At 48.7% G+C, this 13,335-nt stretch overlaps 1 protein-coding gene across 2 annotated transcripts in view; it reads right to left on the reverse strand.

Annotated features, from left to right (window-relative positions):
* ACAP2 (ArfGAP with coiled-coil, ankyrin repeat and PH domains 2) overlaps positions 1-13,335 on the reverse strand; it is a 121,798-nt gene that overhangs the window by 53,359 nt on the left and 55,104 nt on the right. For both annotated transcript variants that reach the window (XM_027848733.1, XM_027848734.1), the window contains exons 8-9: positions 11,405-11,500; positions 9,226-9,300 (exon numbers count right to left, since the gene is read on the reverse strand). In XM_027848733.1, coding sequence (XP_027704534.1) covers positions 9,226-9,300; positions 11,405-11,500 — 171 coding nt within the window. The remainder of the gene's footprint in view (positions 1-9,225; positions 9,301-11,404; positions 11,501-13,335) is intronic.

Here is a 13,335-nt window from a genome sequence, read left to right on the forward strand (position 1 = left end):
TGGGGGAAACCCTTGTCAAGAGCTAAAAGCAACATGACTCTACTCAGCAACATTCCTCATGAAGTCAAGAGGGGAATGAGAAGCCTTTATCTCCTACTGGAAAGCGAGTTCCCCCCAGAGCTGGACCCTGGGCAACCACGATGGCAGGCAAAGGTCAGGCACTGCAACAAGTGGACAGCCCTGTGGCCTCGGTGGGAGCCAGGCAGCACAGCAGACAGAACGTGGGGCCTGGGAGTCACGAAGACCTGAGTTCAAATCCAGCCTCACTGGGCTAGCTCTATGACCCTGGGCAAGTCATTTCACTTCTGTTTGCTTCAGTTCCTCATCTATAAAATGCGGATAATAAGAGGATCGACGTCCCAGGGTTGAGGCCAGGCTCAAATGAGATAACACAAGGAAAATGCTATAGAAATTCTAGTTCCGATTCTTCCTGAGGACTAACTAGCCTCTCTGCTAGGTAAAGGCCTCCTTCCACTGGGCCAGGAACACGCCGATGGCCGTGGAAGCAAAAAAATGCCAGAGACCAAGAGGGAAGAGAGCCCCGAGGGCATCCAGGTGAGGGGTGTCAAGCTCAATGCCAACAGGGGCCAGGGAACCATCCACAAAGGTCCGCGCAGGTGCACCCTGGCATCACCTACACTCTGTGGTATTTATCTATCTTGTGAAATATTCCCCAATTCCATTTCAACCTGGTCATACTTGGGAGTGGCCCGAGGGGCACACAACAAATACTTCTGGCCCAGTCCAGTCCCCTCACTTTGCAGCCGAGAAAGTGCACAGCGCTCATCGCAAGGAGACTCTGAAGCCGTCTTCTGCCGCCAGGGCTGGGGCTCTCTCCATGTCTCGTGATGCCTCCCAAGACGATCTGTTGCCTTCAAAGTCACTACTCTTTCTTCTATACACACTGTACTATGTTAAGAGGGGTTCAGCGAGCAGTCCCAGATTTGAACTCCTGAGAATCAGACTCAAAAGAATTTCCAAAAGGAAACCTACCCAGCCTATCCTGCCCTCAGCATCCAGCACTCGGTTTGCTGGAACACCAAGGACTTCCTTCGATGACCTAAAACGGCCCAAGAAAGTCAAGTGAAAGACCTGAGACCACAAGTTCTGCCAAGCTCTAAAACAACAAAAATCCCACGCAGGCTCGGCTGGGCCTCAAAGATTCAGAGCCTCCTTCAGACCTCAGCTCGCTCCCAGCCCGAGGCAGCGGAGAGTCCAATGGGAACAGATGCTGGACAATTTGGAGTTGGCTGAATGCCAGCCGCCAGTCTCTTGCCACATGTCCGTGTCAGCTGGGAGGAAGGTCTCACCTCCAGGGCTGAAGGGGACTGTCCTCGTCCTGTTCTGGGAACATGTGCAGCAGGGACTTGGACAGAATCACAGAGAGGACATTTCGATACCTGCGTGATTCCCGAGTCTGTGGTCCTGCCCCCGGGCTTTATTTCCGCACTAGGGCAATGGTGATCCATCTGGCCTTCTCTCGCAGCAGGAGTCTTGCCCATGCTCTCTCCAAGGCTGGAGGCCTTGCTCTGGGCCTCACTACAGGACCCAGGCAACAGGCCAACCCTGGACCTATTTATTATTCCTTGCTTTTTCCCACAACACACTTCCTGTATGGTCCACTTCAGGCAGAGACCCCTCACAAAGACAAACTCCAACGTCTCCCCGTGGGCCAGGCCGGCAAAGCTGGAGCTCCGGCCGACTGTACCATGCTGGGAAGGCCCTGGCGAGAGACCTAGTCTGTTTTCTGAGTGCCACCCTAACGGACGATGGAGATACGCAGTGCCGGGGCTGGCAGATTCATCACTTTGTGATGATTTGGTTTTTGGGCAGGGGGTTGGGGGTTTCACAGGTTGTTAACTCATGAAAAAAGTACAACTGTAAAGTGGTCTTCAGTCTCACCCAGCCACTTTCCATTTTTGCAGCTGTGGTGATATAGTGGTGGGGAAGCAGGCAGAGGGGGCAAAGAATCAGTTTTTTGACTGTGAATAAACTTTAATTTAATTGATCCTCTAAATGTGAAACCCCGCCCAAAAATTAACAAGTGGACTCAGTGCTGGATGAACAAAGTTCTGTCCGACTCACCCCCCCAAGCCTGGCACATTCTCTAGGGAGCCAGGAAGCAGCTGCTGAATGGAAAGTCCACGTTAAAGCAGCAAGGAAAGGAAGCGGGGAAGGAAGGCCATTTGATTCAGCACCTGAAGGACACCAGAACCCCGATTTCATGGGATACTGAGGGATCGTGTGTAAGAGGACCAACGGTAAGACAGATGCCTGCGAGAAGAGCTGTGGTGCACGCAGCACCTAGAGAAGACCCTCCAGGTGCCTCGGCCCTTCCTCCAGCACTCGCAGCCTTGGGTGCCAACGTGCGCAAAGACGAGGGCTGGGCACATGACCCCAAGGCTCCCCACTTCCACCAAGCACCGAAGAAGGCCAGGGACTGACTGCTCATTAGTGTGGGGGCTGCCCCAGGCTGTGGACAATCAGACCATCAAGCTGAGCTAGGATCACAATGAGTGAAAAGCAAAGAGAAAAAAAATGAGAAAAACAGATGGCGTACAAGTGAAATACCTTAGTCTTGAACTATTTAAAGAGTTCCCCATTATCTGAGGGAAAAGACAAAAAAATCACATTGAAACAGACCCTGATAATTATAGCCAGAAGTTTAACCTGTAAATGAGATGCCCCGATAAGACCAGAAAAGTCCGGAAGGCCCTTTGGCCAATAACTATGTGACTTAAGTTTCCAAATGGAGAGGTGGCCAAAGGCACCGCTGGACCATCTGACAAAGAAAGATGGTGATCATGAGCAGCGTAGTCTCACAGAACAGAGAAGCAAAGGCATGGGAGACAGCCTGAAAGACAGCCAAGTAAGCCAAGGCATCCAGAAGGCATCGAGATGAAACGGGAAGGAAGATCCCAAACAGAAGAAAGGCTGTCTGCTCCACAAGGACAGTGGGACCACCATGCCTGGACGCTGGCATCACAATCTTTAGGGTGCTCCTAGGGAGACAAGAATGGCACGAGAGAGCAGATGCAATGTGGCCAGATAGGCTCCACCGAAGGCACAAGGCAGGTGTGAGTGGCAACACACCCCGAGGGTCTGAAGAAAGGGAAGGCCCCAGGGACACGGCAAAGGCAGCCAAGAGAACGTCTTCCATCTGCACACAATCTTGATGAGAGCCACCAATACACAAACTGGGGGCCTCCTCACCGAGCATCCCTCTAGGGACCAAGCAAGGCTGCAATACTGAACGGGCTGACTCAGTAACGGCTGTGAAGCCTCTGCCTTCCCAAAGTGGCCATTCTGCTGGGGAGACGGCACATGAACGCAGCACACACTGTTCCCCCCAAAGCGTACCTTCGTCTTGGCACCTCCAGAATCAGGTACCCCAAAGCAAGTGAAGATGGGAGACGCACACAAGGTACCCCTGCTCTCCAGAAGTCAGACTGCATCTGTCCTACAGCATCACCCACGCACCAAGACTCTGACCTGGGAGGGCCCAAGGTCACTCTAAAGAGCGTGTCCCTCAGAGGAAGGGCAAACGAGTACACCTGGGGGACGATCCTGCCTCGGCAGGGACAGATGTTCCTAGGGGGTTTTCTAAGTCAAGATGCAGCCTGGGGAGTCTCATGGACAGCTTAGGGGCCCCCATTTCTGTTAGGGTGTGACACCATTGGCTTCCACACGGCAAATCTGCTCTATGACAAACCAGAGTGGTCAACAGAACGCTATTTTTAAAAAGCTTTTCAATTTGTTATACGCTCTGGGAGCCAGGAGAGAATCCAAAATGCATTTTATTTGGCTCATCTACCATTGCTCCCCATTAGCTCCATAATTATCAGTTCTTGGTGTCAAGGAGGTCATATTCTAATGGAGCAGGACCCACCCCCCACCCCACACACACATCCCAGAACACACAAGGTAAATGCACAGTAGACGGCAAGGTGCCCGAGAAGAAATAGCATTTAACAACAAGCTCCAGGGAACGTGGGCAACCAGGAAAGGCCTCTTGGAGGAGGCTGTGTTTGAGCTGGGTTAAAGTTCGCATGAAACCATTATGGGCATCGGTCAAAGGAACCTTAGTCAGCTAGGGTTTGCTGTCCTCTGCGAGCAAAGGCAAGCCATTTAAGCTCTGTCTCTGCTTCTCTACCTATTGAAGACGACATTACCATCCACCTCCAACACATTTCTGCTTAACGACCCATTGAGAACTGAACCAAGAGAAGAAATGCAAGTTGGGGGAGGTGAGGAGCAAAGAATAGATAATTCCATCCCTGGATGAGCGAGAAACCACCTGGAAGGGTCAGTATCTAAAAGAGAGAGGGGAGGTACAGTGGATAGAGCACCCACCCTGGATTGAGGAAGACCTGAGTTCAAATCCGACCTCAGACACTTGACACTTACTAGCTGTGTGACCCTGAGCAAGTCACTTCTTCCATTGCCTTGCAAAGAAAGAAAGAAAGAAAGAAAGGGATACTTTTCTCTCGTCCCTCTAAGCCTGGAAGAAAGTATGTTTAAGTATGTGCACATACATGTAAGGGGTATATAGGTGCATACATATATATGGAAGAGAAGGCCAGAAGAATGAAGGAGCTCATGCCAGAGGACAATCATCTTCTGTTTGTGGGAAAAGGGAAGCGAGAGCAGGAATGTGAAGGGTCTGGCAAACTATCTTGGAAGACCATAGAGAAAAAAGTAAGAGATTGTACTTCCAGTGTCGAGTTGAATTGGGTCTAAACTTAGGGTTTCACTGATGTAGGGAACTCCCAGCATGCAGCACAACCCCCACATCCTCAGGACCTGTGTTATCATCTTTGGGTCTGCCGGGGGCCGAGCCCTACAGACAGGAGGGGTCGGGGTAATCCCAGAACCCTGATCTTCCTGATGTGGAGGTCAGCTCTCTGCATCTTCTCCTGACAGACACACACAGAAACCTGTTCAGACTGGTCATGCCTGACAGTGAAGTTTAAACCCCGGTTTCCTGAGTCTTTCTTAGTCTAGACCAGAGGTTCCCACGCTTGCGTGGCCTACCCTCCCCTTTCCAAAAAAAAAAAAAAAAAAAAAAGAAATTACCCAGCACCCCCCTGGAAATCTACTTTCTTAACCCTCTATTTTTCTTTTAAATTTGCATCATCTCAAAAATGTGTAAAATAACTTTTTTAAAATGATGCATCTTAAATTTAATAATTTATTGTAAACTTGTGGTTTTTTTCTGCATTGAAATTCTGATGACACAATATTGTGTCGTGTAACCAAATAGTATCATATCACAAACTGCCAATGCGCAACACGCTCGCATGTCAACACTTGCTTGTTAAGACCTGTCAGGCAGACTTGACCACTCGTGGGTTATAACTTAAAGTTTATGTGTTTATTTGGAAAATAACATAATCACTATGACTTTGGCTCTGTTACACAACAGATAAAACACGTATTTTTCAAAATGTTCTTATCTTCCCTTCTTATTCTTCCACCGCCCCCTTATTTTTTAATTCAACGCCGCCGCCCCCCACCCCCCCGGCCATGGTTCCAGTGCCTCCCAGGGGGTCATACTGCCCACTTTGGGACCTTCTCACCTAGAAGGAGAAACAAAGGAGTCGCCTCGACTTTCAGACTGAGTCTCGGCCAGCAACAGCCTTATCACAAAGAGCGCTCGACTGGGAGTGGCAGGCCTTATGTCCCCAGAGTCTCTGTCCCTCACTACCCAGGCAACCTTCTGAAAATCTCTTCTCTCTGGGCTCAGTTTCTGCATCTGCAAACTGAGAGGGCTGGACTACAGCCCTCTTGCCAGCCCACATGAGGTCGCAATCCACGGTTTAAGGGCCAGACTACATGACCTCAAAGGTTCTTCCATCCTGATTTTTTAGTGCCATAATCTTCCGCGATCCTGCTGACTCCAACAGATAGCAAGGAGACGTGTTGTGCCCATTCCGCCCGCCCCGAGACGACGGACCTGGGAAGGTCCTGGGCATTCCCCCGGCCTGGGGAGCCCAGACACAAGCCCTGCTCACTCTTCAGGTCTCAGGGGCATTTTCTTTTGTTTCTTTGTAATGGTGCTTTGCTGTTTCCGTGGGCTTCCCTGGCTCTGGAGATCTGCTGCTGGTACACAGCAGACACAGTCACGTGTGCGTCGGGCGCTGTGGCTCCTCTTTGCAGCTGCCTCAGTCTCTCTTGTGCATGCTCTTCCACAACCAACAGGGTTCCTAAGCAACGACTCCTGCTTTATGGGGTGTCAACTGTAAAAAGAGAGGTCACATAAACGGAGCTGAAGCCTCCAGGGTTCCTTGAAGGGCTTAAATCCCACATTTCCAGGCGAACTTCCAAGGACCACACTTCTTTTCTTCTCTTTCAAGCATTCCTGGTGCCTCCCCAAGGCATTGTAAACATTCTTTCCACACTTGTCGTTGATGTTGCTGTTCAGTTGTTTTCAGTCAAGTCTGACTCTCAGCGACCCCATCTGGGATTTTCTTGGCAAAGCTACTGGAGCGGTTTGCCACGTACCTCTCCAGGATCCTCGTTTTACAAAGGAGGAAACAGAGGCACACAGGGTGAAGTGACTTACCCAGGGTCACACAGTTGTTAAGTGTCTATGACGAGATTTAAACTAGTAGCAACATCTTAAAGTCTTTCAAAGACCAAGACATTCTCCTGGAAGGGGGTGGGGGGGGTGGGTTCATTTTTAAGTCTTCTGAAGATTTCCATCTTAGCACTAACAATCAGGTGATTTCAAGAACACCCCTTAATTTAACATATTATAATATAGAGTCCATCAAACCAGAAAAGAACCAAGGCATAGAGTTTAACCAAACCTGAATTCCAGAAAAAAAAACGACCACAATGTACAAGAGAAATTGAATGACCATTTCAGGCAGGTCATTTTCCAGCTGGTTCTTCATTTTTCCTTGCAACATTCAGCTAACAAACATGTCTTAAGTGCCTTCCACTTGCCAGGCACTACGAAAGAGCTGGGGAGACAAAGCGGGAAAAACAAACCCAAGCAAACCCCCGCCGCGGCATCCATGCTCAAGGGGCTTCCGCACAGCGCATAGCCATGTGGCTAGTGCTGTAAAATCTGGAGTGCAGAGTAACAACAGAATGGTGCAAATTACCAACAGGGCACGGAAACGTTCATAATGGCTTTGAACATGTGCTAAGATCAGAAAGCTTATCAGAGACCGTTTTTGTAAGTAACGAATAAAATTAAATATAGAACGTAAAAAAGGAAATCTTTCTATAATTATAATTATGCATAAATTCAAATGCATGACATAAAGAATATTTAAAAACACTGACAAGTATAACATTAAGGGGCAGCTAGGTGGCACAGTGGATACAGAACTGGCCTTGGAGTCAGAAGGACCTGAGCTCAAATCCGGCCTCAGACACATAACACTTACTAGCTGTGTGACCCTGGGCAAGTCACTTAACCCCACTGCCTAAACCAAAAAAAAAAAAAAAAAAAAAGTATAACATTAAAACTAACAGTGCCTATAAACCATAAATAGGTGTGACTATTAGAAACTTCTTCCTTTATAAAATAGCTTTCAATAATAATTTCTTGGTTAACTGGCATTTTTTTTTACCTGTAATGCGGCCTTGTGTTAGCATTTAAGAGAAAAGAGTAAAATATACATCATGATTAACGTTAATATAACTTTGAAAGGAAATTAATTTAAAAAACAGATTTTAAATTAAGTGAGAAGTCATAATCAGTCTGGAGCTCTGAAGATACTCAGTCCAATGAAGACAGAATGATGTCCTGGTCACAAGGAAGCTCCGTGGCCAATGGTCGGGCCCAGCCCGTGGCTGAACAAGACTCCCTCCTACCACATGGCCTACAAATGGTCAGCCAGGGCAGCCACAGGCATTCTGGCCATTTCCTTACTTTAACTGAGCATTACCTTTTAATGACTCACCTCTGGTCTGCCCTTTCTGATCCCAGGAGGATTCTCTTTGGCAGAGAAAACAAAAGCCAAATAAAACTCTGCAGCTCGGCCTTCTCTCCATACACCCTGAGCACTGGGCCCATTTCTTTTGTGATCCTCCTTTTCCCCCCAATATCACTTTAAAATCCTTTTTTGTCTTTCATCGTCCTCTCTTCCCTTCCACGAAGGACCTTCCTCTAAAAACAAATTTCATTTAGCCCAGCAAGCAGAGATATTGCGAGGGTAGCTGTTTAATGAGAAGCAGCCGTCTTCAGAGACATTGGTCATAACCTGGTGTATACCATAGAATACTTTCAGGTTTGAAGTATTCCACATAAAGCTCTAAAGATTCTTCAGGGAAATCTGGGGACAGTCCTCTCTCACAGTTAAAGGGGATGGGTCAAGGACATTTTGAAGTAAAATCATGCCTAAATTAAACCTATTTTCACACTTCAAAAGTTACTCATCATCTAAGTATTTGATACACAAATTTAACTTGACAGCTGATATTTTAAAATAAAAATTAATTCCTTCTAACTCTCCTAAAGGTCTTGGGTCTACAGAACGTTACTAAGGAGGAACTTAATTTTTCAACGATTTCTACGACAAAGGCCAACAACATGGGCGACATTCTCTTTCTCAGTGATCACCTCTTTTTTCTTTGTTTTCCTCCGGCAAATCACTTCTCCAGATTCAATTTTTCCTCCTTTCTACTCTAAGTCAGAACAAACTGAGACCCTTAAACCTATGCAAGAGGGTTCTTGAGCTGGGTATATCGAGTTTCCTATTATTGTTCATTGTGCCAACTTTCAAATTTCCACGTGAAAAAAGCAGCATTCATCATTGTACCTTTTGGACTATACGCTGGGTTCTCCTTTCCTTATCCTCAGGTGTAAGTGGGTGAAAACAGAAGCACCAGAAGGACGAGGACCCAGGCTTCTCATTTAGAACACAATTTCAGTTGTGGCTTCCCTTTTCTCAAGCAAAGGTAACAGGGCCCAGGGTCTATGGGCTTCTTTTTCCCCCAAAAGGCCCTCCTTTCGAGTTAGCATAAAGGAGATCCCTAGTCACAGCACCAGGTCAACCCCTTGGTTGGCCTCCTGACCCAAGGGAGCTGCAGACACCTTTCTGAACCTCTGGCTGGGCTCTAAGTCTTACCAAAGGGTCAGAAGAAAGACCTCACTTCCAAGGTAACGCTTAGGAAACAAGGAGGTCACAGGTCACCAAACACACTAACTGAGAAGGATTCTGACTGGCTGCCCGCCATCTCTCCCTACATCTCACAGCTGGTCAGTACCTTCTGCTGGATGGTGGAATGTTTCTGCTCCATGTCTCTCTTCTCCTTGGCTGCATCTACCACCAGCCGATCCAGCTGCAGGGGAAGAGGAGAACAAGTGAACAGGGCTCACAATTTTCTTCTGAAATCAGGGTGCAGAGGACTTGGCTGGTGTCATGTGACCTTCCCAAGCCACCTGGCCTCGTTGTGAGACATCAATGCTATCTCTGTAAAGGAGCGGAGCATCTATCTATCCGTGACATCCAGGGCTCGAGGAAAAGGCCCACATTTTCTCCAAACCTGAGGACTGTCTCAAAGCTCAGTCTAGGGCAAGGCACCTCCTGGCACACCTCGAGGACGCTGCATGTGTCAGCAGCTTCCTGATTGACCCGCTGAGCCAATGCTGGCCACAGGAGCCAGGGCAAAGCCAGGAGGCCAGGCCACTGGAGACACACTCTAGCAGCTGGGGAGGCCGCAGGTTCAGCAGCCTTCCCCAGCCAACTCCCACGACTTCCCAGAATTATCCTGAGGGGAGAACTCAGCTTTCAGGATGACTCCGTAACCCCCAAAACAGCCGTCAGCTCTCTGAAGGCGGGCAGCCATGGTTTTTGTCTGTGTCTTGGCAACCCCAGTCCCAGGTAAGGCGCCCTGGCACATGGTGGGCTCCCAGCAGACATTTCTGATGGACTCTCTACTCTACGTCATCAGGGGATGGGGGTTTTAGTCCTAAGCTAAGACAGTCTCCAGAGGTCAGCACCCAAAGCAGAGAAAAGACAGTACATTCTGCCTGGGCAGGGCTACTCTGCCCCCCACCCCCATCCAAAAATGTAAACTGAACTGTCCACAGCAAAGGAACACAACTAAAGCCTCCACTTACACACTCAACATTCTTAGCCACCACCCCACCCATTTTTCTATCCCCTGCACACTTAATTAGCTCTAGGGTGGGGCACAAGTCACTTCCTCCCTGAGCCTCGGTTTCCTCATCTATAAAACAAGGAAACAACACGTGCCTCCTAAGACTGCTACGTGCCTCCTAAGACTGCTACGAGGATCAATATGCAAACTTTCAGGTGTTATATAAATGTCAGCTGTTAGTACTACACATGTAAATGTCAAATCAAATGCTTCTTTCTAAGGCATCAAAGTACCATTAACAGAGAAGCACTTTCTAACAATAAATTCTCCACTACTACTCCAAGTCCATCCTTTCCTAAGGCAGCTATAAAATGGGTTTACCTGGGCAATCTGACTTTTCAGCCAGATGGCGCCAACCAAGATGTACATAAAATGAAGGCTGGAGCTGAAGCTGCTGGTACACATCTGCATTTCCTGCCCCCTCTGCCCTGCCGGTCCCCTGAGAAGACCACCAAATTCTGGACAACAGAAGCCCCTACTAGAATCTGGCCTCCTGTCCCCAAGGACACCCACCATGTCACCAACTGGGCAGCACTTCAAAATCAGAAGCCGCTCTTCCTGCCCTTCTCACTCCCAGCTAGGTTCTGATCAAAGGGCCACGGATCAATCATCAGAGGGGTTAAAACGGAAGAAATGCAATCAAAGGAAACAATGCCTCCCTGGAGCCAGTGGGTTTTTTAATTCTGTTCAGCGACACTCAGAAGACTATAACGTCAGTGCTGGTGCAGCCAACGAGAGGAGGGACCCCGCACACGCGGCAACAAGAGTAGGTTCGTTAAGAAAAGAAAAAAAGTCCATCCCATGCACGTTGTCGAGTGTGAATGGGATTCCCAAAGTCGTGCTCCTCGGGCTCATCTTGGCTCTTGGCCCACAAAACAGGCTGACTCTTACGAAGAAGGACTGGTGTAAAGTAGGAGATGTTCTGGTCACGGTTTAACGAGCACGTCTTTAGTGACTCTGACGACAAACTCCCCATAAAGTCCCTATTTTCCTCATTTGACTCAATTTGATCCAATGCTAACACCAACTAAGGGTCTCCTGTGTGCTGAGCACTGTCCTAGGTCCCCTGGCTACAAAGACCACAAACAAAATGGCTTCTGCCTTCCAGCTGAAGATAAACACAAACACAAACGAGTGTGATACAAAGTACTGTGTGTTGAGAGAAGGGGCCTGAGGCAGCTTCAGGAACGAGGTGACGCCCAAGCTGAGTCTCAAAGAAGATCCCCTTTAAACTCTCTCTGAGCAAGCAAGGACAGCCTCTCCTGGGGAATCCAGGCCTTACCTGTGCACCGAGGTCCTTCATGTAGGGCCCGAGTTCACTAAAAAGATCGTATCCCTGATGAAAGAAGGCCAGGTGGGCGTACATGAAAGATAACATCTGGCAGGAAGAAACACAGATCACAACAGTTAAAACCAACTTCATGAAATCCTGACTCAATTTGTCAAGAACGCTCATCACGTGTCATGAAGAGAAATACACTGGGGCATGGTGGGGATTATTTCCTCCAACTGTAGGTCACCTGCACTCCCACCTTTTGTGAATGAGCCTCAACGATCTACAGGGAAGAGTTCACATTTTCAAAGCAAAGTAAACAGGCTCCTCTTCCTGCCCCTGTTTAAAATGCAGGTCACTGCAGGTCACTGTCAAACCCGTACTGAGACCCAACCTGTTTGATGCACACCGACTTACAGAAATGTGTGCCCTCTTATTAGACTGAACCTGGTGTGCCAGCGCAAGCACACACACAAAACTGGCACATGCTTCCATGGGGGATTTTAAAAAAAGGACAGGCTCAGCAGGGGGCTTTGTTTCCTTATCTGTAAAATGGGAGAGAAAGAATCCAGGGTCCAAGGTGGCAACATTCTGACAGTGTCTCTGACCCGACTTAGCTCTTCAAGATTCATTTAAAAGGAGTTAAAATGTCTTGTTTGACTTAGGCCACAAGAAAACAATTATGAAAAATTCACCAGAAAGAGCAGTAGCTTTGTGACAAGGTTTAAAGTCACAATTTTCTCTGCCAGAAATTCAAATAAAAGGAACTGCCCAGGCTTTCAAAAATTGTAAAAATGGCTCAACTTTGACCTGGTAAGATTAGAAATAAACAACCCAACATGTGCGCTGATTCCAGCAGTAAGCACCTGTCCAGTTCCACATCCCCAAAATACAGCCCGGGTTCCGTGGGTTAGGAGAGCAAAGAGAAGACACAGGCCACGGAGGCATTTGCAGGTGACAGGCCAGGCCACGCTTCCCTGATGGGGCAGGCAAGGTGGGAACTCCAGTGCCAAGGAAACCCCATCCACTCAAACCCTCTCAACTGGGCTCTCAGAGCACAGGAAGGAATGAGGCCCTTTTTAAACCACCCCAAAGTAGCCAAGCCCTCCAGCCCACCCAGCTGGGCTTTCTCTTTCCTTAGCAAAAAGCAGCACTGAGCCTGCCTGCATGGTGTGCCGATCCCCTGAGCCCTCTGGCATCTGCCTCAGGAGAGAGAGTGGCTGCTGCACCTGGGGGCAGGTGACCCCTGAAGGACCTGAGATACATCGCCTGCCCTGCCCACACCGGGGGCATTACTGAGGTCTCTGTGAAAGAACGCACCAGCCTGGGACCCATGTGGGGCCCTCAGCAGGGCTGTCCATTGCTGGGCCTGTCTCCAAGCCTGGGCAGCTCAGGAGGCTGCCCCCGAACCAGTCAGAAGCCAGGCTCTCTTCCTAGTCACAGAAAGGAATCCTCACAGGCACGAGTGAGACGTTGATGAAAGGGGACCCTCCTCCTACCAGAAAGCTTTGCATACATGGAAAGGGTTTGTATTAAGCACCAAAACTGAGAAAAAGTATAAGCAAACAAAGGCCAAAGGAGAAAAGCCCACCGAAAATATCAAACCAAAGGCTCGATGTGGGCCACAGAGCATCTAATAAGGTATTGAAGAGGCAACCCCAAACCTGGCTCTGCCCACGAAGGAGGGACACCCAAAAGGTGCAGATGCCCAACACGTGCCAGGGGAGGGAGACAGAGACAGAGAGAAAGAGAGAAGGGGGAGTGGGAAAGAGATGGAGAGAAGGCAAGAAGGAAGGAGGGAGGGAGAGACAGAGACAATGAGGGAGGGAGGGAGAGAGCCATCTGAATGGCACTCTCTGTGAAAGTCACAGGAAATAATTCCCAGAAACGATTTCTAAGCATCCCAGCCTTTGCTAAGCTACAAGTGTAAATGGTGAGAT

The sequence above is a fragment of the Vombatus ursinus genome, unplaced genomic scaffold (assembly GCF_900497805.2).
Source record: "Vombatus ursinus unplaced genomic scaffold, bare-nosed wombat genome assembly UNPS02006874.1, whole genome shotgun sequence".
Taxonomy (NCBI): domain Eukaryota; kingdom Metazoa; phylum Chordata; class Mammalia; order Diprotodontia; family Vombatidae; genus Vombatus; species Vombatus ursinus.